The 25,404-nt window shown below is 41.5% G+C and overlaps 6 protein-coding genes and 1 long non-coding RNA gene across 7 annotated transcripts; 5 read left to right on the top strand and 2 right to left on the bottom strand.

Annotated features, from left to right (window-relative positions):
- Positions 1–3,123, top strand: LOC130688618 (ubiquitin carboxyl-terminal hydrolase 22-like). Its single transcript, XM_057511613.2, has 10 exons — positions 1–316; positions 374–506; positions 576–791; positions 859–1,031; positions 1,118–1,263; positions 1,344–1,463; positions 1,569–1,827; positions 1,898–2,076; positions 2,191–2,340; positions 2,440–3,123. Exons 1-10 carry the CDS (start codon positions 197–199, stop codon positions 2,480–2,482), a joined length of 1,539 nt encoding a protein of 512 aa, XP_057367596.1. The 5' UTR covers positions 1–196; the 3' UTR covers positions 2,483–3,123.
- A 526-nt stretch (positions 3,124–3,649) lies between these two features.
- Positions 3,650–8,341, bottom strand: LOC130688616 (uncharacterized). Its single transcript, XM_057511612.2, has 5 exons — positions 7,548–8,341; positions 6,024–6,226; positions 5,084–5,515; positions 4,567–4,806; positions 3,650–4,395 (listed from the first exon to the last, which is right to left on the bottom strand). Exons 1-5 carry the CDS (start codon positions 7,972–7,974, stop codon positions 3,925–3,927), a joined length of 1,773 nt encoding a protein of 590 aa, XP_057367595.1. The 5' UTR covers positions 7,975–8,341; the 3' UTR covers positions 3,650–3,924.
- A 320-nt stretch (positions 8,342–8,661) lies between these two features.
- On the bottom strand, positions 8,662–22,807 carry LOC132088319 (uncharacterized). The gene is made up of 5 exons (XR_009421815.1): positions 22,669–22,807; positions 19,509–19,611; positions 16,580–16,651; positions 8,838–8,998; positions 8,662–8,773 (listed from the first exon to the last, which is right to left on the bottom strand). It is a non-coding gene; the product is annotated as an uncharacterized LOC132088319 (long non-coding RNA).
- Positions 14,136–15,583, top strand: LOC130688629 (CD209 antigen-like protein D). Its single transcript, XM_057511628.2, has 6 exons — positions 14,136–14,268; positions 14,402–14,553; positions 14,620–14,787; positions 14,856–14,945; positions 15,071–15,176; positions 15,333–15,583. Exons 1-6 carry the CDS (start codon positions 14,175–14,177, stop codon positions 15,566–15,568), a joined length of 846 nt encoding a protein of 281 aa, XP_057367611.1. The 5' UTR covers positions 14,136–14,174; the 3' UTR covers positions 15,569–15,583.
- On the top strand, positions 17,229–19,016 carry LOC132087694 (CD209 antigen-like protein D). Its single transcript, XM_057511629.2, has 6 exons — positions 17,229–17,372; positions 17,499–17,650; positions 17,714–17,881; positions 17,952–18,041; positions 18,168–18,273; positions 18,429–19,016. The coding sequence occupies exons 1-6, from the start codon at positions 17,279–17,281 to the stop codon at positions 18,662–18,664; spliced, it is 846 nt and encodes a 281-aa protein (XP_057367612.1). The 5' UTR covers positions 17,229–17,278; the 3' UTR covers positions 18,665–19,016.
- LOC130688628 (uncharacterized) lies at positions 20,915–22,307 on the top strand. The gene is made up of 6 exons (XM_057511626.2): positions 20,915–21,075; positions 21,157–21,308; positions 21,372–21,539; positions 21,607–21,696; positions 21,809–21,914; positions 21,979–22,307. Exons 1-6 carry the CDS (start codon positions 20,982–20,984, stop codon positions 22,200–22,202), a joined length of 834 nt encoding a protein of 277 aa, XP_057367609.1. The 5' UTR covers positions 20,915–20,981; the 3' UTR covers positions 22,203–22,307.
- A 959-nt stretch (positions 22,808–23,766) lies between the features above and the next one.
- LOC130688631 (C-type lectin lectoxin-Enh6-like) lies at positions 23,767–25,178 on the top strand. Its single transcript, XM_057511632.2, has 6 exons — positions 23,767–23,928; positions 24,015–24,166; positions 24,260–24,400; positions 24,462–24,551; positions 24,657–24,762; positions 24,869–25,178. Exons 1-6 carry the CDS (start codon positions 23,853–23,855, stop codon positions 25,087–25,089), a joined length of 786 nt encoding a protein of 261 aa, XP_057367615.1. The 5' UTR covers positions 23,767–23,852; the 3' UTR covers positions 25,090–25,178.
- Positions 25,179–25,404: the final 226 nt, after the last annotated feature.

Below are 25,404 nucleotides of genomic sequence, written 5' to 3'. Positions count from 1 at the left end.
GAAAGAAATGAAAAATGAAATCGTCTGAAAGGAACCTTGATATGGCGTTTAGATAACTTGTTCTTTCACAGGAAAGCCGTTGAGGTTAGGGATCTCAACTGTTGTATACAAGTTTTTGAAAAGGTATCTGCATTAAACTGTGTGAAATTATAAAGCCGCCAACATTTTGCCCAAGTCTAACTCACCGTCGGTGGCCATGAGTGCCCATGGCTGTCTTCACTTAAACAACTTCAAAGCGGCCAAGGGGACTCGGCCCTACCGGCTCATCCATTCTTTTTTTGTGGCGTGCACTTCTTCAGAGGCCCGCAAACGCAAGGTATAATTAAACTGATACAGTTTTACTTGTTCCAAGACTCATCATTCCTGTTGCTAGGCCAAGTCGTGCTTGTGCCATGTCTGTCAACGTAGAGGACCCAGGCTCCATGCCTGCCTTCACTGCATCTTTTTTGGTTGCTATGGGGCTGGCCACATTCAGGCACACTCTCAGCAACGGAAACATTTCTTAGGTAACCTGAAACCTGTTGGTCTTCCTGTTCATAACCAACAGTAATACAACTGTTGTTTTTTTCCTGCAGCTGTAGATCTGACATATGGAGTAGTGTGCTGTTTCCAGTGTGGGGACTATGTTTACGACCGGGAGTTGGAAATCATTGCTCAAAAGCATCAGACCAAAGCTTCACTCTCATTGGGCCTAGGTCAGGTTTACCATTCATGGGAACCAACTGAGGAAGAAATTGAGCTTTTGAAAAAACATCCACGCCGCAAGAAGATTACCGACTCATCCATCATAGGTATTCTTTTTTTTTTCTTCCTGTCCCGTACCATAACAGTATTGCTGACATAGCTTATTCCTGGCAGGACTTCGAGGACTCGTGAATCTGGGCAACACCTGTTTTATGAACTGCATAGTACAGGCTCTTTTAAAAGTACCTCTATTAAGAGATTTCTTCCTGTCAGATCGTCACATTTGTCAGTTTCAAGACGAGCCGGGGCGTTGTCTCGTCTGCGAAATTTCTCGCCTATTCCAAGAGGTACGTCGTCTAAACAAAAATCCTATTTGGTTGGAAAAAGATCTATTTTCGGAATCACACGCACAACATCATTTCTTCCTTTACAGTTCTATTCAGGGAACAAGGCTCCGTTGACGCTGCATAGACTTCTTCACTTGATCTGGACTCATGCTCGCCATTTAGCTGGTTACGAACAGCAAGACGCTCACGAATTTTTTATTGCCACTTTAGATGTGCTTCACCGACATTGCAGGTATAAATATCCTGTAGACATTCTAGGCCAACGCGTTTAGCGTTCTCGACTAAGTTTTTAATTTTTCTTTTCATTCACAGAGGACCAAATGAGCAACAGTCGACTCAGCCTCAAGAGAACTCTGTTAATCGGTGCAATTGCATCATAGATCAAATTTTCACGGGTGGTTTGCAGTCTGACGTCGTTTGTCAAGCTTGCCAGTATGTTCTTTCGATTTCCGTTTGTTTTAAATTTCAGCCAATCTGCTTAAGTTCGTAGAATACTGTGTTCACAATCATTTTTTTTTTGTTTCCCATCTATGACAGCGGTGTGTCAACGACAGTAGATCCCTTTTGGGATATATCCCTAGACCTTGGGCCGTCACCCAGCACGAAAGTTGTAACTACTGGCTCTGGTCCAGGATCGATTCCCACGTCGTTGCAGGACTGTTTGGAGCGATTCACCCGCGCCGAGCACTTGGGATCTTCAGCCAAGATCAAGTGTTCGCGGTGTCTCAGCTACCAAGAGTCCACAAAGCAACTCACTATGAAAAAGCTGCCCATTGTGGCCAGTTTTCACCTGAAGGTGAGATTTTTAAACGATTCTCCACGTGAATTGTACGTTTGGATAAAACAATTTTGTTTTCATCGCGCAGCGCTTCGAACATTCCAATCGATTCCATAAAAAGATCTCGTCATTCATCGCTTTTCCAGAATATCTGGACATGAGCCCGTTCATGTCTCATCGTCGAAACATCAACAACAACGTCAACTCGACGTCGTCGGATCGGGCAGATAGGCCCGTTCACAAGCCCCTCATTTCCACCGAAAACATGTAAACTTGCTGTTCCCTTTAAGGCTACGACCACAGAATCTGTTTAGCGACATAAGTGATACGGAGCACTTGTTTTTTGGGGTTGCCGCCTCATTCCTTCCCTTCTCCCAACAGGTATTCTCTTTTTGCTGTGATCAACCACGTCGGTACCATTGAAGCCGGTCACTACACGGCCTACATTCGCCAACACCGAGACCATTGGTTCAAGTGCGATGACCACCTCATCACCAAGGCCGAGATCCGCGACGTTCTCCAGAGTGAAGGGTATCCCCTACCAATTCCATTAGAACACACACAGATTTATTATGATTTTGAGTTGTATATATTAGACTACTTAACTTTAATGTTGCATTTCTTTTTAAGGTACTTGCTCTTCTACCACAAAATGATCTTGGAATACGAGTGAATAGTTTGAAGACATTCTCTAAAAGGCAGCTCAACCGAGTCAATTTTTGTTTTTGCATGCAGCATCCATCCATTTCGTTTTTTTTTTTTACCTCCCCCCTTCAAGACTTCCACTTTTTGTTTTGTTTATTCCTTTTTCATTTTCACTTTCGCCACGTTTTTCTTTTCTTTTCGAGACCATTTCGATTCATCAGCGGTTAGTGACCGTTAGAAATCCTTTTTTTTTTCCTCCTTGTTGTAACATTCAATAAGTCTTTAAAGAAGAAAAGAACAATGAAGTTGAAAAGAAAAAGAGTCAAAAGACGCGAAAACAATGAATATTTAAATCATTTCAAATTTCCCTTAACCAATCCATCGTTATAACTTCTGTATCTGTACTTTGGGATCTTTTGATTCTATTCCGCCAACTCCCTTTTCGATCAAAGGTAAAGTGAGTCTTTTTTTTTTTCCCGGCTATTCTATCCCCTCCCTCCCGTCTCGCCACCGAGTCCGAAATCACGCAACATCTACTTAACAAAGAAGAAAAACTTTTGAAGACAATACATCAACACTCCCTTGCATTAAACTCGTGGATCCTTTTCTCTCCCCCCTTTATATTTTGCGCACGTCAAGTCGAAAATTGAATATACTCTCGCAATTCTATGTGTTCAGTGTCACAATTCGTTCGCCTCCCCCCCCCCTCCGCCGTGCTGAAAAGAAATCCCCCCCTTTTCTTTCTGTGTGTCTGCATGTGTGTGTCTGTCGTGAAATCAATAATAAAAAAAAGAGAGAAAAAAAAAAGAGCGGATGAAATCAATCCCGATTGAGGTCAACCAAGATGGGGGATGAATGAAGAGAGGAAAAAAATAAAATAAATAGAAAGCGTGACACGTTGGTAAACCGATGGCTGCCTGCTGCAAGAATGCGGCGGTGTGACAGCAGAGGCGACGGATATCCGAGAGAAAGTTAAATAAGCCCCCGTCCATGCGTTTTGTTTCACAAAATTCAAAACAGGTAGGTACTCGCTTCTCTACGACGTGCGGTGAGAAACATTTCGCCGTGGAACGTGTTTTTCTTTTCTTTTCTGATACGTTCGTGTTACTCAGAGAGAAAGAGCTGACAGTTGAGTGACAGTTCAGTTTCTTCACCTGCCAATCTTCTCCGACCTTAACAAACCGGCATCTTCATCTTTCTCATATCTCTTGAATGTAGACATATATATATCAATCTGTTATTCTTTTTCTTTTTTTTTTTTTACACAATGTAACAACATACTCAACAATCTCTGAAGATTTTTTCCTTTTTTTTTTTTTTTTTGTGTGTGTTTTTGTTTCTGAGCGGACGGTTATTTAAAAGAATTTCAAATCAACAAGTTAGCACATCGATTAAAAAAAAAACACGCGATCTTCGTTGTGCAACAACAAAAAAACACGTAGCGAGTCGCGAAGGTTACGGATGTGGATTTCAAAAAACCTCGCGTTGATTGGTGCTGAAACCACTTTTGACGCTGCTCGCCTGCGTCGCTGGCGTCTGGATGGTCATCGAGTGAAGGATGAATTCTTCGGCAATGTCTCGGTCCATTCCCGTGTAGACGTAGCCGCTAACCATACTCTCGCCGTCTGATTGCAGCGCCTGTTGCGTCAGCTGTTGCGGCGGTGGATGCTTCGCCATCGAGCTGCTCGATGGAAGCATGCCGAAGAAGTGCTGCCGCTGATGCGAACGATCGCCTTTCTGTTGCTCCTTCGTTTCCGGCTGGTCGTTGGCTTCGGCCGCCGTGCTGCGAGACCTACGGCATCGTTTCTCATCCACCACGGCGCTCTTCTCTTTCTTCTTCTCCACCTTCTTCGGATTGCGTTCACTGGGTGTAACGCTGACCGTGGCGACCGGCAAACTGGCCATGTCTCGGTGTAGGTAATTAGCGTGGTGATGCATGTGCTGCGATAAAAAAAAAAAAAAGAGACCCATACCTCGAGTCGTTAATAATCTGCATACCAATAACGATGGCAAGTTGCTTATACGAGACTGGACAGCTGGACACGAAGAAATTGTTATGGCCCATTTGGCGTTACTACGTGTGTATGTGTGTGTGTGTGTGTGTGTACTAACCGATGGTGGTGGTGGTGGCATGCCAGCGGCGTGGTGATGGTGATGAAGAGAAGAAAGGCTGGTGAGAGAATAAAATGCCGGCCCGGAAATCATGGGCTGAAGTACAGGCATAGCTCCGGCTGGGATGACATAAGCGGTCGGAGCTCCCGTAACGAACGACGGGAAACCGACTGGCGGATGGCCACTGGCCGCTGGCGTTGTCGGGATTGCGACTGGAATCGGATGCGCCACCATCGGAACCTTTAAAGAAACAAAAAAAAAAGGCAATCAAAATTTAGAAAGAATAAAAATCAAAACGGCCGCCGTCATAATCATTTAGACTGTGCAAGCGCTTGTGCGCGCGCGCGCCGGTGTGTAATCACAGTTGTTTGACCAGTATAGTAAAGCAACATTGACTACAACCGTGTAACGGGGTCGGTTATGATTTTTTTTTTATCCACTCTGATTACAGGACGACCAAACGTGGTAAGCGTAACGGTAACGACTCGGTTTGTTGATCGTTCATGACGCCTCCTACCTGCGGGTTATAGAGGCGCCGAAGCAAAGGTGGCGCACGTTTCGGCTGGTGCTGTTGCTGTTGCTGTTGCTGCTGTTGTTGCTGTTGATGCGACTGGCGCAACCAGCGCAAAAGACGGTAGGCACGAGCCTGACCCTCGGGGCTTTGATCGGCGGTCAGCAGATTCATATTCGGAACGGATCCGATCCGATTGGCTCCGATCTTGTGATGATGGCTACTGTTACAGCTGCTGTTGCTGTTGACGAGTCGCCGGTGTTGGCCGGCTGTGGCCGCTTGCGCACCGTAACAGAGGCACGCTTCGCGCAGACAAATCACCACGGCCGCCAACGAGAGGATGGTGGACAGCGTGCCCAGCGCCACTAGGACGGCGTTGATGATGATGGCGCGCTGTTTCAACGGTACAGTGCCCAGGAATTCAACGCGACTGCCTTCCTGTAAAGAGAGAGAGAGAGAGAGAGAGAGAGAGAGAGAAAAAAAAAAAAAAAATTCAATTGGATGTCTCGTTTACACATCACCGTTATTGAATTGATTTAAGCGCTATTTCAAATCGATTAGCGAGATCGTTTAAATCTAGGTTTGTTGGGCAAATCGTTTGGACGCTGCGCGTTCCTTTTTCAAACAAACAAAAAAAAAATTGACATCGCACATTTTACACGAAGCAGATGCTTTGAATATGCGGTCGAGCGATTGAACGAGAAAAAAGGCGGCCAAAAACGATGTCTAATAGACGTCGCGCAGTCTTGCCTTTGTAGGCGACCAAACAAGAAATGGAACAAGGGAACGATGACTGACTGTCGGCAATGTCGGTCGTCATGGACCCAACTTAGGAACGCATCGCTTCACCCAGTGACCTTTAACTATCCATCATCGCTTAACAAGCCATTTCTGACGTGTACTACACTCACACACACACACACAATGTGCACTTGTTGATTTTTACCTCTTGGTCGACAAAGTATCCGTGGGGGGCGTCGGTATCGCGGGCCAGTCCCGTGGCTGCGAAGATGAGCAAGAGTCCGATGGCGGCCAGGGCCAGCACGCTCATCAAAAGGTAAGCGACGATGTAGATTAAATTTGTGCGTTTCTGGCCGGCCATGATGCCCATAAGGCCGCTCAGTACCACCACAGCGCCCGTCCATAAACCTGAAAAGATAAAAAAAAAAAAAAAAAATAAGAAAATGAAAAATGTATTCATTCAAATTCACATGGATGTCACTTGTGGTTAAGTCCAATCTAGAAATTAGAATATATGTGCAACGAACTTAGCCTGAAAAAAAAAAATCACGTCACGTTAGGCAATACATGGGAATGAACATTTTTATTTTTTTTTCAACGTGAGAAACGAAATTTGTGCGTCGTCCAGTCATCCATCGCCACGAAAACAGGTGCGCATGTTCCATGGAAAATTAGCAACGCATAATTATCAAGCGAATGTTCTTTGTACTGTCCGACCGGTAAATGCCAAAATACTCAAAGACGACACCGAATGTGACACGAAATGTTTTCAAATTTTCGTTGTTCTCTCGTCGTTTCATTTTGCCAAAATCATTTTCCCGAATGTAATTGGATTTTTTGCTGGAAAAATAAAGAGGTGTGAAACAAAAGTGGGAGGGAGTCCCAACTTTCTCCAAAATGTGCTTTCCCAGAAATTACATCGATTTAAAAATAAAATAAAATAAAATAAAACTAACGCTCGCAGCAAAGTGTTTAGAACTGAGCGCTTTTAAAAAATATTTTTCCTTCCTTCGTCCGCCCAATCATGTGGCTGGTATCAAACTAATATAGTCCACCATTCCCTTCAGCGGCCGTTTAAAGTGTTTCAATTCCTTTTTTTTTTTTTTTTTTTTTTTTATGTGCTACGAGGATGGGATACGCGATTCAAGAAATTAACTGTGATGTTTATCTTCCTTTCTCCCCTCCTTTTTTTTTTTTTTTTTAAAAGAAATATATCACATAACTGAAAGGCATTTGTTATTTCACTGAATGGAAACGGAAATTGTTACGGCGATTTTTCAGTCTAGTTTTCTCTGTGTCCGTTTTTTTTTTCTTTCTATTTTTAAATGTGCGAATGACGACGCGGGACAAATTTCACAGTTACCCCCGAAACAAAAACAACAACAACAACAAAAAAATCTACGTGGGATAATGAGAAAATAGAAACGATCGTGTGAGAGGCACTAACACGAGCAATGACGGATTGAGGAAGTCCTCCCCTTTCTTATTGCCGGGCCCCACAACGGTCTTTTCAAATAGAGCCTCCCTCCCCCCCCCCCACCCAAAAAGAAATGAACAGCACATCGAAAATCGAAAATAAAAAAAAAAAAAAAAAAAAAAAAAAAAAAAAAAAAAAAAAAAAAAAAAAAAAACCAAAAAAAAAAAAAAAAAATAGAATTATTTTTACGTTTCGTCCCTTTAAAAAAAAAAAAAAAAAAAAAAAAAAAAAAAAAAAAATAGGAAAACTGACCGGAACCGAGATAGGACATGGACGCTTGTTCCCACAGTGCCAGGGCACCGAAAGCAACCAACAGGACGCCTAGGAGGGTTTTGGCCATGCCGAGTGCCAAGGCCAGCCGGGCGGGAAAGAGTTGACCCCGACCGACGCCAACGACGACGCCACCCGGACCGATGGAGCCGGCCATGTGTTGCTTCTGCTTAGACGCTTGTCGGCCGTTCGAATCGTTCTCCAAAATGCTATCGGCTTGCTGTTTCTTCATCAACCATTTGGTGAACAACTGGCTGGAATCACTGCGCACGGCCGTGCCGGCTGACGGACGGCTCGCGCTGCTGCCACGGTCCAGCCGCGGCGGAGTCGCCGAGCTCGACTCGGACGATGAGCGTCGACCGTCCACCCACTCGGCAGTTGTCAACGACGAGTTCAATTTGCCCGACATTCTCAATTTCAAAAATTTCTTTTTCTTTTCTTGGTTATCTTCTTCCTTTAAACGTTCCACAATGTTGTTGGGGCTATTGTCTCTCTCTCTCTCTCTCTCTCTCTCTCTCCAAGTCAAAGTGATCCGGGGCTAACGTGGATTTCCATCACGGCAATTCAAATGTCAATATTAACTTCTTCTTCTTCTTCTTCTTTTACACACTTTGTTTCGAAAGAAATAGCAAAGAGGCCGATGAAGACACAAGTGCGCAAGAGGTGCAAACGGTTGGAAAGCTTGACAACAACTGGCGGCTCATTCATTCCGGAACAGGAAAGTCATTTGAGCTGGCGGTTGGGAGGGAGGGGGAGAGAGAAGGTGGGCGGGCAAAGACGGGCTTTTGCAGAAGCGGGAAGAAGGAGAAACTACGCTCAAACGCGTACGCGCGCGCAAAAAAAAAAAAATTAAATAAGTAAAAATAAAAGATGGAAGTAAAAGAAGAAGTAGTAGAAGAAGAAGAAGAAAAAAAAAAAAATACATTTCTTTTACACTTGTATAGAATCAAGAGACCGCAAAAAAAAAAGCATCAAAGTTACGTGCGTTTCTTTTAGGTCACGTTGCCTTCAGGGCATTGTTTTATTTTCGTGTTACACATTTTTTTTTTTTTCTTCTTCTTCTTATTATTTTTTTTTTTTTTACGTTTGGATGTCATTTTTTTTTTGGGTGGGGAAGGGGGGGGGGTGAATTGTTCCGCAATTTCGGTAGAGGAAAGAGACCGGACATGGATCCCGCGCCTCCTACTGTCTCCTGTCTCATATCCCTCCTGGAAACGACCTCATTTTTCTCAAAGACAGGGCGTGGATACGTTAGGGCTAACGTACTCTTACCTTTTATTTTTCTTCTGTATTTGTGGAGTAGTAGGCGGTGAATGATTGAATAGCGACAACCGTTCATATCTCGTCCTCCCAATTTTGTCTATCTTCACTTCCGACGTAGCGATGGAAACCCCATTTTTGTTTCGAATCCCGACCAATACCGGCGTGATATCCTAGAGGGGAGAGAAAAAGAAAAGAAAAACGAAACATTTTTATTGATAAGACTCGAAATCATTTCGCGATTGATCTACTTAGCAGATAGAAAATGTGTTTATGGATCGTATTTTGCTTCGACTTTTGCGTGTGTGGTAATGCCCCCCTGCCTCGCTTACGACGTGACCATTGTTGCGGTACAAATAATCACGCGGCATATTCGACAATGATCGATGTTTGCTAGTCAAACTCCTTGAAATGTTCTGGTCGCTGAAATAAAAGAAATTTCATTCTACAGATCGCTTTTCACTTGTTCTCAATCAAAACGGTGAAAAGAACGTCTGGAACATCTCATTAGAAACACACACATACGGGAAAAAAAAAAGAAGAGTGAAAGGCTCTCCGACAACTATCAGATTATCATCCGAAAACGATTCGAGAACGAGTTAAATGAAGGGAAATGAATCGACGATCAGATGGCTGTTTTCACCATGCAATTAGATGATCGCCATGTATCTCCACTCCCCCCCCCCCCCATCTCCTCTTTTCGATTCGAGCAAATGAGACAGGAAAAACAACACACAAATCTGTTCGAACCAAATCTCAAGAAGATAATCAACAAGAATTAACTAGTCGAGGGGCTTTCACACCGCCCTGAACGAGGCCCGAAGAGATTCTGCAACAGCAAAAAAAAAAAAAAAAAGAAAACAAAAAGTGAACACAGAAAACAAAATCTCGTCGTAGCAACATAATTAAAACTGGCTAATGGCTTCGGGAATCCATCCGAAGAGGAGCGCAAAAAAAAAAAAAAATGAATTAGGAAAGATGAATAAAAAAAAACAAAAAAAACAGGCCCAGGTGAAAGTACTAAGTACAAAAAAAAAAAAAAAAATTAATAATAATAAGAACGGGTGAAAGTTCTTTTTCCTCATGATGGCCGGAGCCTGACTTGTTGCAACATCTTTTCTCTTTCGTCTTGAAATCATCGTTTTTCCTCCTTCATCACGGTGCCTTCAAAGCTGTGCGCTCAAACAGGCAGACGGGGGAATGCGCATATTTGCATACGAAAGAGTTGCCTGCAAGGAGAGAGAACGGACAAACGGTACGGGACGACAAACACATTCATCATTCTCTTACGCCACTGCTGGACTCGGCCAACACTTTTGAATAGGGAGGAGAAAGGAGTAGATTATTTATTTATTTTTTATTTTTTTTAAAGAATATGTTTTTACATCTCGGGTAAGGGAGAGAAAGTGAGAGCTGTCTCAAACAGATGTAGGTATCTTTCAAATTTTATTTTATTTTTTGTTTGGGCAAAAAAAAAAAAATAAAAAAAAATAAAAAAAAAAATAAAAATAAAATATAAATGGTGATGATATGCGGAAGGTATTTGGGGGAGGTCAAATTTCAAGTTTGCTCTGCGGGAATGTGGTGAGTATTGCAGAAATGATTGCAACTTTGTGTCGCGAGTTTTTCTTCTTTATTGGGTCACGTTCGAAAAGTTACCGAAGAAAAACATGGAAAGCATTTGAGGCATGTTCGATGTCTGTCGAGATTTCTACAGATGACAACCGGTTATTACTTTATTTTGACTAAACAGTTCGCCACACACACTGACACACCCGCACGGAGAAACGACTCTTCAGAAATCAACTCTTCCTGACGGATGAATTAGAAAACATTTCCGACAACAAGAAAGAAGAAGAAGAAAAAAAAAAAAAAAAAGAAAGAAAGAAAGAAAGAAAAAGGGACGCCAAGATAACGGATAGAAATGCTGTCAATCAACATGTCGAATATTCAAAACAAACTCTTCCGGCAACAACATTTTTTTTGTTTTGTTTTCTTTTGTTTCTCCTTTAAAAGAAAAGGAGAAGAAGAAGATCATGATGGCGTACGAGTTTTCAAAAGTTCCACACGACCGCATTTTTCTTACGACGATAAGAAACGCACGAATCATATTTTTACCCCTTTCAATGGATGAACAAAAAAAAAAAAAAAAAAAAAAACCCTGAAAGACATGAATCTCATCCTTTTTCTTTTCTTTTACTTGATGAACGCACGGAATCATCGTCTGTTCATCCGTAATTCACGACAATATGCGCACTTCGAATAGTAATAATAATAAAAAAAATAGGTCGCCTGTCGACGCAGCTCAACCGCACCGAAGCAATCAAATTCTTTTTTCTTGCGTGAATGTCACACGGGCAAACCCCCCCCCCCCTATCTTTTTTTATTCGCGAATCATATTTCACACATCTCATTAATTTTCCCATTCTATTATCAAGACCTCATTAAACCGTGTCGAGTTCGTTCGTCATATTTTTTTTTTCCTTCTTTCACTTCACTTGGCGGTCGTAAATCAAGAGGAACAGAAATGGACGTGCATGGCCAACAGAGCCGACCGAAAACCTGTTAACGACCATCGATGATTACGTGCCTACGAGGCGCACTTTAGATTTGAAGAAAGAAAGAAAGAAAAATGGACGCAGCGGAAAGAGAAAGGAAATGAAGCTGGATATTGACAGGGAACTTTCACATGCCGAATTGGAAGGGATGAGGGCTACGTCTTATCTCAAACTCGATATCTTTTTTTTTTTTTTTTTTTTGAAATTTCGTTTGGCTTCCCATTGTTGCGAACGAGCTGCGGGACTTTAAATAAAAACAATCAAAGCCGAGATTGAGTTCAAAACTCTGTTCCCGACATCCGCCAGCATCGTGCGCACATTGACTCACCACATCAAAGAGTGGTGGCCTACTAAAAAAAATATGCACAGTTTGTGTTATTGTTTGGTTTAACACTCGGATTTTGTCTGCGAGTACCAGGACGACCGACGTCTTATTGAAATAGAGCAGAGCCAATGCGTGAACGGAGACGCCATGTGTGGCGTTCGCGCCCTACCAAACATACCCTCAGGGCCGTGAATTTTTTTTTTTTTTCTTCCTTCTCTCTTACATTCAATACGTACAAATATCAAGGTCCCCCACCCCCCCCATTTTTCTTTTTTCTTTTTTTTTCTCTCCTTTTTCCAGGCTAATATTATATGTCTAAATGGGTGGGAAATTTGGGGGGAAAAAACGGATCTTTCCGGTATAAAATACCTGGTATTACACATACAAGGGTTATATATATTTTTCCAAACAACAACAACAAATGCCAACGCACAAAATGTAGCGTACGATGCAACTAACCTAGTTTGTTTTGTTTTTCTTTCTTTCTTGCTTTTCCTCAATCGTGATTTTTTCGATTTTTGCGGTTGTTTATAGCCCCGTGGGAAGTATTGGCGCGTGAAATATTCAATTACATTTGTTGTTGTCGTTCTTGTTGCTAGACCTACACCTGAAGCGTTTTATATATATATATATTATTAAGTTGTGCGAGGAAGTTTTCTAATCCAACGGCACGGCACCAAAGTGACCCGTCAGTTTCAAAGTAACGACGATTCGCCTCCGAAAACTCGTCCGCCTCCTCCCCCCCCCCCTCCCCACCATGAAAACAAATAATGAAACGACTTTTATTGAGATGATGCGTTTTCTCTTTTAATCGAATCCCTTCGGCTATGAAAAATAAAAAATAGATATACGTATATGTAATAATAAATAAATAGTTACGACTTTGCGTTAGCAGTTTATCGTAACAATCATATCAAAATCATAACCGTTTTTCCGGTTTTCGATTATTATAAATAAATTAAGACGCGAAATGAAAGGAAAAAAAAAAAAAAGAAAGAAAAACAAATGGGGTTAACTGCCATGTTCGGAGCGACTTGTGCTCTAAACGGACATTGGAAAATGATTCTCCTGCGGGCGGGAAAAGTTGCCACTTTTAATAGCTGTAAACAAAACAAAACAAAACAAAAAACATATGCAACACGGACTGAGGGGCCAACGATTTGACGCTCTTTGACATTCCACTTCAACTACACTTTCTCTCCGCTTTTGCCCGACGTGTACACGGGCGCAAAGAGAAAGGAAGATGCTAATGTCTTCGCGTTGTCATTACACAGGTAAGACTTGAGGGGCTGCTGCTACTTTTTACACACACACACACACACACACACACACACACACACACACAGCAGAGAAAGGGAAGTGTTCCAGCGCTCTTGGTCAGCCCTTTGCACGCAAATGATTACGCACAATCGCCCTCGTGGCAAAATTTGTACCACTAGTTACAAACAGCTGATTGTTTTTTTTTTTTTTTTTGGTTAAAGATAATCATACTTTTATTTTGGATTGTGATTGCTCCATCTGATAAAAAAAAAAAAAGAGGCTCAATCGCGAGAGGCATTAGAAAAACAATTAGGTTCTTTTTCTTCTTCTTCTTTCCCCACTTCGTTTGTTTGTCTTGTTGGATTGCTTTGCCACTGGTGGGGGAGAAAGGGATCGACCTACATACCCCCTCCACCCGTTACACGTTTTTTTTTTGTTTAAACGGTCGTGCTATTCAACAACGCCAAATGGCGATTTTTTTTTTTTTATCCCGCCCCATCCCGTACGCATGACCGAATTCTTGTGTTCTGGCGGCGGAGTAATCATTTTGCAGAATAACGTCATAATCGCTGGGAAAGACCAGAACTGGTGTTGAAAAATAAAACGATAATAGAAAACGAAAATTCAATTGAAAAATAGTGGGCCATAGAAGACAAAAACAAACATCTGTCGGGGTGAAAATTCTAACAGTGAAAAAGAACGTTTTTTTTTTTTTATTCCTTTCCTTACCCTCATTTTTTGATTGCGCCATCCAATGGTGTGAAAAAGGCAAAGAGATAGCGAATAATTGAAACTTTGCAACGATCGCTTTGCAAATGAGGCGAATAATCATAAAACAATTTCAAAATGAATTTTCCCCCCTAACGAACGTTTTTTTTCACGCTAATCCCGCGTGATGCCTGAAACTGTCTCTAGATGGCGGTAGCATGTTGGTTATAGAACTATCATGCAAGGGAGCTATCAAGGACGCACTGAGGTAAAAGAGGTCTCTATATCAATCAATCAACTGTGGCAAAGTTCTTCAAATATTGGCTCATTTTTATCGCACGAAATGGAAAACAAGAGCAGATAAAACTCTCTTTTAAAAAAAAATGCATATCAAAAATGAATTAAAATAGTCCAACAAAGAAACATTTTGCTCCACATCAGAAGGGAAACCCGAACAAGTGTTTGTCCAAGTTTTAACCGTCGCCATCGCGTTCGACAATGGCCTGCAAAATGGTGAACATCATTCCCATTTTTTTAATTTTGCTCTCGACGCTTTTGAGTTCCAGTCATGGAAATGCCGTCGAGTCTCCTCGTAAGCCTGTCATTTACTTTCTAACGTAAAGAGAGGGAAAAAAAAAAAACAAACTTGTCGCGTCATTTCAAACTTCCCAGAGACACCATTTTCTAATCCTTTTTTTTTTGTTACTATTATTCAATTGGACAAGTTTGTGGAGGACGAGTTTTTGTCGAGAATACGGTCGTGATTGAAGCTCCAGTTCACGAACATTGTTACTGGGATATTCAAACGCAAGACGACCGTATCCTCGTCATCACCGCGCTCAACGGAAACCTCAAAGAAGCTCAAGATTTTCTAGCTGTATGCAAAATTATTATTTGATGGCCAACCGACCCAATTTTTCAACGTTCAGTTTTTCTTCTACAGATTCACGACGGATCCAGCAAAGAGTCGCCCATTCTTCTCGTAGAGAATCAAAGGATGCACGAGGTTTCAAGAAAAGATATGCCAGAGGCCGTGTACACGACACAGTCAACGGCGAGCATCCGATTCAAAAAGGCGCCAACTTCAAATTTACAGCTCAAAATTCAAAAGGTTAAACGACTCGCACTTAACGGTAATCCCATTCCGCCCTAGTAACAAATCAATTCTTTTCAAAACAGGCAGTCGATTGCCCCTTTAATCTTGGAACGGCGAGCCAATGCGGACGAGTCATCGACGACGTTTCGTGCTACTGCGCTAGTTTCACCGAAGTATAAGTCGTTAACAACAGCGATATAGACATTTGTTTCGCCTCGATTAATTCGAGACGTTTAGACGGTTGTTTCATTATTATTTTTTTTTTAATGCGGCAATTTTCTTTTTCGCTAAAATTCAGAGAAGTCAAACGGACCAGAGGGTATATTGCTACAATCACAATATGAAATTGCTGTCGCTGGAAACGTTCGAGAAAGAGCAAGCCATTCACGCCGCCTGGGGCTATGGTAATTCAAAACTGCGATCATTCAAATGCGATGCGATGTCGTTCTGTTTGCAAGAACATTCTCGAAAAATGACACAGAAGCATTGCATGGCATTACTGCTAATTGAATTTTTTTTAAACGAAACGCGACTGAAATCTTAAACTGCGTTTCATACAGGGGCCCGTTTTTGGACTTCTCTGACCGATGCGATATACGAAGGGACTTGGTATTGGGAAAGCACCGACACGGCATTGCTTCCTGGTTATTCGCATTGGTGTTACAGGAAGCCCGACGACGCTGGACTCTTCGGCGGTGAAGACTGCATGATAATCAATTACGAATCGGATGGATGCTGGAACGACGCCAACTGCGACAACGACAAGTTCGATGCTATCTGCCAAGCCCTTCCTTAGCTCTATGGATATTTTTACCGCCCCCCCCACCCGTTCCTTCACAATATTATAGACTAGAGAATAAGTAAGGGAAATAGAAATTGTGCAAGAAAGAGAAACAAACGATCAATTGAGGATATTTTTCTGTATCTAAGTCTTTAACCAAAAGCAAATATTAGATACTAATTTTCTAAAGCTCAAATCTTGCCCTTTGGCTCCGCCTATGACATTGCACCTTTTCGAATTAAAAGGCCTAACACATTGTCTTGGCGATATTTAAAATCCGAGAATGTTGATAGAAAAACAAAAAATCAGAAAGAAAAAAAAAAAAAAAAACGTAAAAACACAACACGTAAGAAATAAGATTGAACTCAATTCTGGCTTCTTTGTTTTGGCTTAACCTACAGGTAAAACCGAAGAATTAACTCGTCAATGTTAATCATGAATGCTTAAGCTCGAACTGATAAATGAAAGCCAACTTGTTAAGCTCTACAGGTGATTGGTGCAACAACATGAGATCTGAAAAGTCAACGCTAAACTGCCTAACTTTCAAAGGTGTTTATCGCAATAGACCTAAGATAACCAATACGCCCGCCCCCCCCCCCAAAAAAAAAGGAAAAATATTTTTAAAAAATGTTGAAGTTAAAGACAGATATCGGGGGAAAACCCATCACACAGCGTTATGCAATTCAGCTTCGAATTATTCCTAAACCGGACACTTCCGCCATTCATATGCAAACGCGTCGGCAACACGCGCCAAGTTGACTTTCACACGGCATTAAAACACGCGAAAATTTAAAGTTTAGTGACTTGCCATTTTGAGGTTCGTTTACCGCACGGCTGCCTGAAGGGTTTTGCATTGGCGCGACGACAATACCCGAAACAAATGACATAGAATGGCCCATTAACTCATCAGAACCATCCAAACCCTTGGTGATTATACCTTGGATTAAGCAAGAAACGATTCAAGTTTGGGGGAAACTCCATTTCACGCGACACGCAACGGTAATAGCTTTAGCATTGATGACTCACCATTTGATGTCGCAGATACGGCATCGTTGCATTTAAAATAAAATGCTTTGCGCGACGACTGCTGCTGACTCTCTGCAACGAAAAGTAAACGAAAGATTAATTAATAAAGGCCTAACAGACACAACTCAATTCAAGTCAAACGACAAGAAATGTCTTCATCTAAAAACAAAAATCAAGCACAAGAATATCACAAGGGGAGGTCATAATTGAATCCGCAGATAATTATGTGTCGGAAAACAGTTCAGATGTCGAACGTACGTTTATGATTTCTTATCGTATAGATGGTTGAAAAACAATGCAAAGCTTATGGCAACACACAAAGCTATTTTGAGAGGATACGTAAAAGTTTAGGCAAAATAATCAGAAAAAAAAACAAACAAATTGAAAATGGAGTTTGTCCCCAACTTAAGGTGGAACATGCCCTACGTGAACATGCGTAGATGTCGGTCATCCACAAGATTGTCTGTGCATGACGACGCCCAAAAAGGTTTGGATATCAATCAAAGCAACCATCTAACCGTCAATCAAAAATTGGCTCCTTTTATCACACGAAATGGACAATTGCGTCAGATAAACCTTCCGAAAATTGCATATTGAAAATGAAATAAAGGGATGCATCAAAGACATTTTCCCACACATCAGGCGAAAAACCCGAACAAGAGTTTCGTCCAAGTTTCAACCGATTCAACTCATTCGTCAATGGCCTGCAAAATGTTGAACCTAAATCCAATTTTTCTTATTTTGCTTTTGACGCTTTTGAGTTCCAGTCATGGAAGTGCCATCGAATCTCCTCGTAAGCCTGTCATTTACTTTCCAACGTAACGAGAGGGCAAAAAAAAATTTGTCGCGTCATTTCAAAAGTTTCGAGAGACACCATTTTCTAATCCTTTTTTTTATTATTATTATTCAATTGGAAAAGTTTGTGGAGGACGAGTTTTTGTCGAGAATACGGTCGTGATTGAAGCTCCAGTTCACGAAAATTGTCACTGGGACATTCAAACGCAAGACGATCGTATCCTCGTCATCACCGCGCTCGACGGAAACCTCAAAGAAGCTCAGGATTTTCTAGCTGTATGCAAAATTCATTTGGTTACCAACCGATCCAATTTTTAACGATCAGTTTGTCTTCTATAGATTCACGACGGACCCGGTAAAGATTCGCCCATTCTACTCGTAGAGAATCAAAAGATGCACGCGGTTTCAAGAAAAGACATGCCAGAGGCCGTGTACACGACACAGTCGACGGCGAGCATCCGATTCAAAAAGGCGCCAACTTCAAATTTAAAGCTCAAAATTCAAAAGGTTAAACGACTCGCACTTAACGGTAATCCCATTCCGCCCTAGTAAAAAAATCAATTCTTTTCAAAAACAGGCAGTCGATTGCCCCTTTAATCTTGGAACGGCGAGCCAATGCGGACGAGTCATCGACGACGTTTCGTGCTACTGCGCTAGTTTCACCGAAGTATAAGTCGTTAACAACAGCGATATAGACATTTGTTTCGCCTCGATTAATTCGAGACGTTTAGACGGTTGTTTCATTATTATTATTTTTTTTAATGCGGCAATTTTCTTTTTCGCTAAAATTCAGAGAAGTCAAACGGACCAGAGGGTATATTGCTACAATCACAATATGGAGTTGCTGTCGCTAGAAACGTTCGAGAAAGAGCAAGCCATTCACGCCGCCTGGGGCTATTGTAATTCAAAACTGCGATCATTCAAATGCGATGCGATGTCGTTCTGTTTGCAAGAACATTCTCGAAAAATGACACAGACGCATTGCATGGCATTACTGCTAATTGAATTTTTTAAAACGAAACGCGACTGAAATCTTAAACTGCGTTTCATACAGGGGCCCGTTTTTGGACTTCTCTGACCGATGCGATAGACGAAGGGACTTGGTATTGGGAAAGCACCGACACGGCTTTGCTTCCTGGCTACTCGCATTGGTGTTACAGGCAGCCCGACGACGCTGGACTCTTCGGCGGTGAAGACTGCATGATAATCAATTACGAATCGGATGGATGCTGGAACGACGCCGACTGCGACAATGACAAGTACGACGCTATCTGCCAAGCCCTTCCTTAGCTCTATGGATATTTTTACCCCCCCACCCCCCACCGGTTCTGTTACAATATTATAGACTAGAGAATGAGTAAGTAAAATAGAAATTGTGCAAGAAAAAGAAAAGACGATCAATTGAGGATATTTTTCTGTATCTAAGTCTTTAACCAAAAGCAAACATTAGATTCTAATTTTCTAAAGTTCAAATTTTGTCCTTTGGCTCCGCCTATGCCATTGCACCTTATCGAATTAAAACGCCTAACACATTGTCTTGGCGATATTTAAAAACCGAGAATGTTGATAGAAAAACAAAAAATCAGAAAGAAAAAAAACAAACAAACAAAACAAACGTAAATACACAACAGGTAAGAAATAAGATTGAACTCAATTCTGGTTTCTTTGTTTGGGCTTAACCTACAGGTAAAACCAAAGAATTAACTCGTCAATGTCAATCACGAATGCTTAAGCTCGAACTGATAAATGAAAGCCAACTTGTTAAGCTCTACAGGTGATTGGTGCAGCAACATGAAATCTGAAAAGTCAACGCAAAATTGCCTAACTTTCAAACATGCTCATCGCGATAGACATAAGATAACCAATACGCCCCCCCCCCCTCCCCGACCTCTCCCGAAAAAAAAAGAGAAACGTTAAAAAAAAATGTGTTAACATAAAGAAAGATACCGGGGGAAAACCCATCACACAGAGCTCTTCAATTGAGCCTCGGCTTATTCTTAAACCAGATACTTCGTCATGCCATTCGTCTGCAAACGTCCTGCGCGATTGTCAATATTCTAAAGTATTGGTAACACGTGCAACAGGTTTACTTTCACACGAGATAAAACAAATGAATTTACAGTTGGCGACTTACCATTTGGGGCTTCGTTTACCGCACTGCTTGCGTTAAGGGTTTTGAATTCGACGACATCGTTGCATGAACGAAAATGCTTCACGCGCCGGCCGCTGTTGACTGTCTGAAACGAAAGGTAAACGAAGATAAATTAATAAAAGGCATAACAGATACAACTCCATTTAATTTAAACAACAGGAAATGTCATCATCTAAAAACAAGAACGTCACGAGGGGATGTTATAATTGAAGCCGCAAATGATTATGGGTCAGAAAACAGTACAGATGTCGAACATTCGTTTATAATTTCTTATCGTATAGACGGCTTAAAACCAATGCAAAACTTAAGGCAACGCACAAACCTATTTTATGAGAATACTTCAAAAGTTTATGCAAAATGATCAGGAAAAAAAAAAAAAAAAAAAAATTGAAAATGGAGTTTTTTTTTCTTTGGTTTTTTTTTTTTTTTTTGGGAGGGGGGGGGATGGCTCATGCGATAAGGTACACGTAGGCGTCGTTCATCCACAAGATTGTCTATGCATGACGGCTGTTACGAACAGGAGCTATCAAAAATTGAAGTGAGGCACACAAATGTCTAGGTATCAATCAAACCGTCACACGAAGTGGATAATTGGAGCAGATAAATCTTCCCGAAAATTGCACATTAAAAATGAAATAAAATATTGCATCAAAGATTTCCCCGTGCATCAGACGAAAAACACGAACAAGAGTTTTGTCAAAGTTTCAACCAATTTCGACTCATTCGGCAATGGCATGCAAAACGGTGAACCCAAGTCCAATTTTTCTTATTTTTCTTTTGACGCTTTCGAATTCCAGTCATGGAAGTGTCATCGAATCTCATAGTAAGCTTGTCATTTACTTTCTATCGTAAGGAGAAAAACTTGTCGCGTCATTTTGAAACTTGGGGATACACCATTTTCTAATCCTTTTTTTTTTTTTGTTACTATTATTCAATTGAAAAAGTTTGTGGAGGACGAGTTTTTGTCGAGAATACGGTCGTGATTGAAGCTCCACTTCAGATGTCGAACGTACGTTTATGATTTCTTATCGTATAGATGGTTGAAAAACAATGCAAAGCTTATGGCAACACACAAAGCTATTTTGAGAGGATACGTAAAAGTTTAGGCAAAATAATCAGAAAAAAAAAACAAACAAATTGAAAATGGAGTTTGTCCCCAACTTAAGGTGGAACATGTCCTACGTGAACGTGCGTAGGTGTCGGTCATCCACAAGATTGTCTGTGCATGACGACGCACAAAAAGGTTTGGATATCAACCAAAGCAACCATCTAACCGTCAATCAAAAATTGGCTCCTTTTATCACACGAAATGGACAATTGCGTCAGATAAACCTTCCGAAAATTGTATACAGAAAATGAAATAAAGGGATGCATCAAAGACATTTTCCCACACATCAGGCGAAAAACCCGAACAAGAGTTTCGTCCAAGTTTCAACCGATTCAACTCGTTCGTCAATGGCCTGCAAAATGTTGAACCTAAATCCAATTTTTCTTATTTTGCTTTTGACGCTTTTGAGTTCCAGTCATGGAAGTGCCATCGAATCTCCTCGTAAGCCTGTCATTTACTTTCCGAGAGACACCATTTTCTAATCCTTTTTTTTTTTTTGTTACTATTATTCAATTGAAAAAGTTTGTGGAGGACGAGTTTTTGTCGAGAATACGGTCGTGATTGAAGCTCCAGTTCACGAAAATTGTCACTGGGACATTCAAACGCAAGACGATCGTATCCTCGTCATCACCGCGCTCGACGGAAACCTCAAAGAAGCTCAGGATTTTCTAGCTGTATGCAAAATTCATTTGGTTACCAACCGATCCAATTTTTAACGATCAGTTTGTCTTCTATAGATTCACGACGGACCCGGTAAAGATTCGCCCATTCTACTCGTAGAGAATCAAAAGATGCACGCGGTTTCAAGAAAAGACATGCCAGAGGCCGTGTACACGACACAGTCGACGGCGAGCATCCGATTCAAAAAGGCGCCAACTTCAAATTTACAGCTCAAAATTCAAAAGGTTAAACGACTCGCACTTAACGATAATCCCATTCGGCCAAAGTAGCCCATCAGTTCTTTTTTAAAAGGCAATCGATTGTCCCTTCAGTCTGGGAACAGAGAGCCAATGCGGACGAGTAGTCGACGCAGTTTCGTGCTACTGCGCTACTTTCACTCAAGTAACAACTCCAATAGATTTGTCCACCTTCTCGATTAATTCGGGAAGTTACGACGTCTGTAGAAAACAAATCAAATCAATAAATTTGGGGATATTGTTTTCGCGAAAATTAGAGAAGTCATGAGAGCCAAACGACGTATTGTAACAACCACAATATGAAATTGCTGACGCTGGAAACGTACGAGAAGGAGAGAGCCATTCACGCTGCATGGGGCTATGGTAATCAAAAAGAGTCAAAATTTTAAAAAGTACGATTAAAAAAAAACGATAAATTCCGTCACAGAAGCCTATTTTTGGACCTCTCTGGTCGATACGCAACGGGAAGGACATTGGTATTGGCAAAGTACAAGCGCAAATTTGTATCCTGGGTATGCAAATTGGTGTGACAGTCAGCCCGATGATAGTTATGATGAAGACTGCGGGCACATCAATGGGGGCTTGACTGGATGCTGGAACGACAATCTTTGCAGCCGTGCATTGAATGCCATCTGTCAAGCCATTCCTTAGTTCTGCAATGCAAATATACTCCCTCCCGCTGTTCTGTTACGGTACTACCGCCTAGCCAACGAGTAACATGAATATAAACTGCGCCAGCAAAAATGGTCCAATTGAGTGTGCCTCTCTCTTACTTTCTACCTGAACGCCAACACGAGTACTTTTTATTTGTAAAAGTTCAAATCTTGTCCGTGGGTCTCATCCTATTGCCACTCTCCACCATATCGATTTGAAGGGCATAGCGCATTGTTTTGATTGCTTGCGAGAACGACGATAGAAAACGTCATGGAGAACGGGGCAAAACTCACCGCATAGCGGTTTGTCATTGAACTATTCCAAAAGCAAAAGTTTCTTATTACTATTCGTTTGCAAACGCCCTATAAGCTTATAGGTATTCCAAATGTGTGGGGGAAACTTTGTCAACAATGACATTTTCGTGCCGAATAAAACAACGCTAACGTTAGAGCTGATGGCTTACCGTATGGAGCTTCGTTTGCCGCACTGTTGGCTTCCGGTTTTTAACGCGGCTCGACCACAGGTTGGCTATCTGAAACAAATCATAAACGAAAGCTCGTTAATAAAAGGATAAAACACGTCAATCAATTAAAAGTAAATTATAACTTCTCGTTGTCTTCTTTTTTTTTTTTTTTTTTTTTTAAATCAACGCATTTTTTAAATGCAATTTCAACGGTAAACGAAATGGACACGCCACAAATTGAAAGGTCGAACAAGAAACTTCACTTATCTTTTTAAGACTATGGACTTTTCGAATTCGAATTCGCTTTCGTCAAACATGCTATAGTAATTGCCTGAATGTGATAGTTGAGATAGGCAAACGAGTTGCGTGCGCGTGATCACTAAAATAGAGCAGTTAGATATTGGAGTTAACGGGCCCACATTAATCGAGTCATTCAAGTACAAAAGATATTCAAATTTGAAAGAATCACTACCGGCCAGCGTGGTGGCCGATAACAATCATTCCCATGATGACTACGTAATTCAAAGCTGATTGTGACGGCGATGTGTTAAAAATGAAACGAAAACTGTAACTGAATTCGCTATCGCAGTTTCCATCTTTTCTTAGCTCACGTACAGATACGACTTTGTCCATTTTAAAGCAGATGCAGCCGTCGCAAAAATTCCAAAAATGACCCGCGTACCATTGATGTAAATATTAATTCGCCCCGTTCATTAAACGTTATTCAAAAAGAATGCTTTCAATTAGACCGGCTCACTGGTAATTAGATTGGCTGCCATCTATCAACACGGTATGCAAATAAGAATGACCCTATTATCGAGTTGGTACGGATAACAAAGTAGATAACAGACGGATCGCCATGTCAAATGTTGACTCACGTTTATCACCAGCTCTATCAGATTGGCCGCCTACGGGCTGACATTTTTTTCCTTTTCTTTTGACTTCCACCTTCCTCCAATCTAAAGTTCACGCGATAATCCCATAGATGTGATGCTGTTACAGAAACGCATGCATTATATCAGTAACAAGCGATTGAAACTCGATTTCGAAACGAAGTCAAACAATTGTTTCCCGTATAAAGACACCAACTTTAGCACAAGGAAAGCGAGCCTTCGTCGTCAATTAAAATAGACGGTTAAACACACCGACGCCCCCCATTCTCCCCGTACAAAATAAAATCAACGATGAAGATCATAGCGCTGTGCATTTTTGCACTGGTTTCCATCAGTTCCAGCTACGGCAACGTCGCTTCAACCCGGAGTAAGTATCCATTGTCTTACGCGAAGAAACAAAACCAAACCAAATCGAAATGATTCATAACGACCAAAGCATTCATTTGTATGTAGACTGCGGAGGGCGCGTGTTTGTTCAAGAAAACGTTTTAATCGATGTCTCACAGCAACTAGACTGCGCCTGGGAATTCCAGACCGAAGAGAATCGCATTCTCGCCATCACCATCGTCGCTGGAAACGTGAACGACGCCCAACAGTTTTTCACCGTACCGACAAAAAATTTCAGCCTTTTTTTTTTCACGTCGAATTCTTGTATTTTTCAAATCGCATCATTTTTTTTTTTTTTTTTTTTTTGTTAGATTCACGATGGAGTGGACACTGATTCGCCGATTGTCCTCCAAAGAGATTTGCCTCGAGTTGTGTACACGACCCAACCTGCAGCGAGCGTCCAATTCAAAACGGCGGCGCCAATTTCGAATTTAAAGCTCAAGATTCAAAAGGCAAAACGATTCATTACTTATGTAGTATAACACATCATTTCCAAAGGCTTTCCGTCTATAGGCTGTCATCTGTCCCGCCAATTTGGGACCAAACACCTCATGCGGACGGATTGTCGATGACATATCCTGCTACTGCGTCGATTACAATTTGGTACAAAAAACAAAACAAAAAAAAAACGAAATGCTACGACGATCACGACGCCTATCCCGCGTCTAAACGGGAAAACGAATTGATTTTTACGTTTTCGTTGTATAGAGAAATCACGAAGATCAGACGACGTCTTGTTTGAACAACGGAATGAAGCTGTTGGCCCTCGAGAGCCGAACGGAAGAAAACCTTTTGTTAGACGCCTGGGGTTACGGTAAGCAAACAGATTCCAATAGAACAATTTGACAAACAATTCACGTAGCACGTAGCGGACAAAAACGATTCGGCCGACGTTTACGATCTAAATGATTGAATTCTAGCGGCACGTTACTGGACTTCCCTAACCGACAACCTCAACGAAGGAAATTGGCTTTGGGGCAGCACGGGAACGGGTATCGTGGGCGGCTATTTCAACTGGGCCATCAATCAGCCCGACGGATCGGGAAACTGCGTTCACTTGAACGACGCCAGCATACAAGGCGGATGGAACGACGACAATTGCGCCAACTTACGTGAAGCCATTTGCGAAAGCCAACCTTAAAACGCGTACCGTAAAATCTACGGTCGTTCGACTGTGCTAGTTAACTAACGTTTACTTCGAAAAATACATTCAGAAAATAACTTCAACAACGCGTCTTTACCTATTGCTTCAAAGGCTCTGCCAACGTCTACGCTAGATGGCAGAAAACAACTACTTAAAAAATGACCACTAGATGGCTCTCACGCTATAAATGTCAAAAGTTAACCGCTAGATGGCTTTGCACCATGAGTCGAATCAAACCAAACGAAGCAAAGAAAGTCAAACCATTCTCCGACGTTCATTTCTATGTGGCGTATAATAATAACAATATCACCC

Source organism: Daphnia carinata, chromosome 9, assembly GCF_022539665.2.
Source record: "Daphnia carinata strain CSIRO-1 chromosome 9, CSIRO_AGI_Dcar_HiC_V3, whole genome shotgun sequence".
Classification (NCBI taxonomy): domain Eukaryota; kingdom Metazoa; phylum Arthropoda; class Branchiopoda; order Diplostraca; family Daphniidae; genus Daphnia; species Daphnia carinata.
This window is presented reverse-complemented; position numbering and strand designations above follow the sequence as displayed.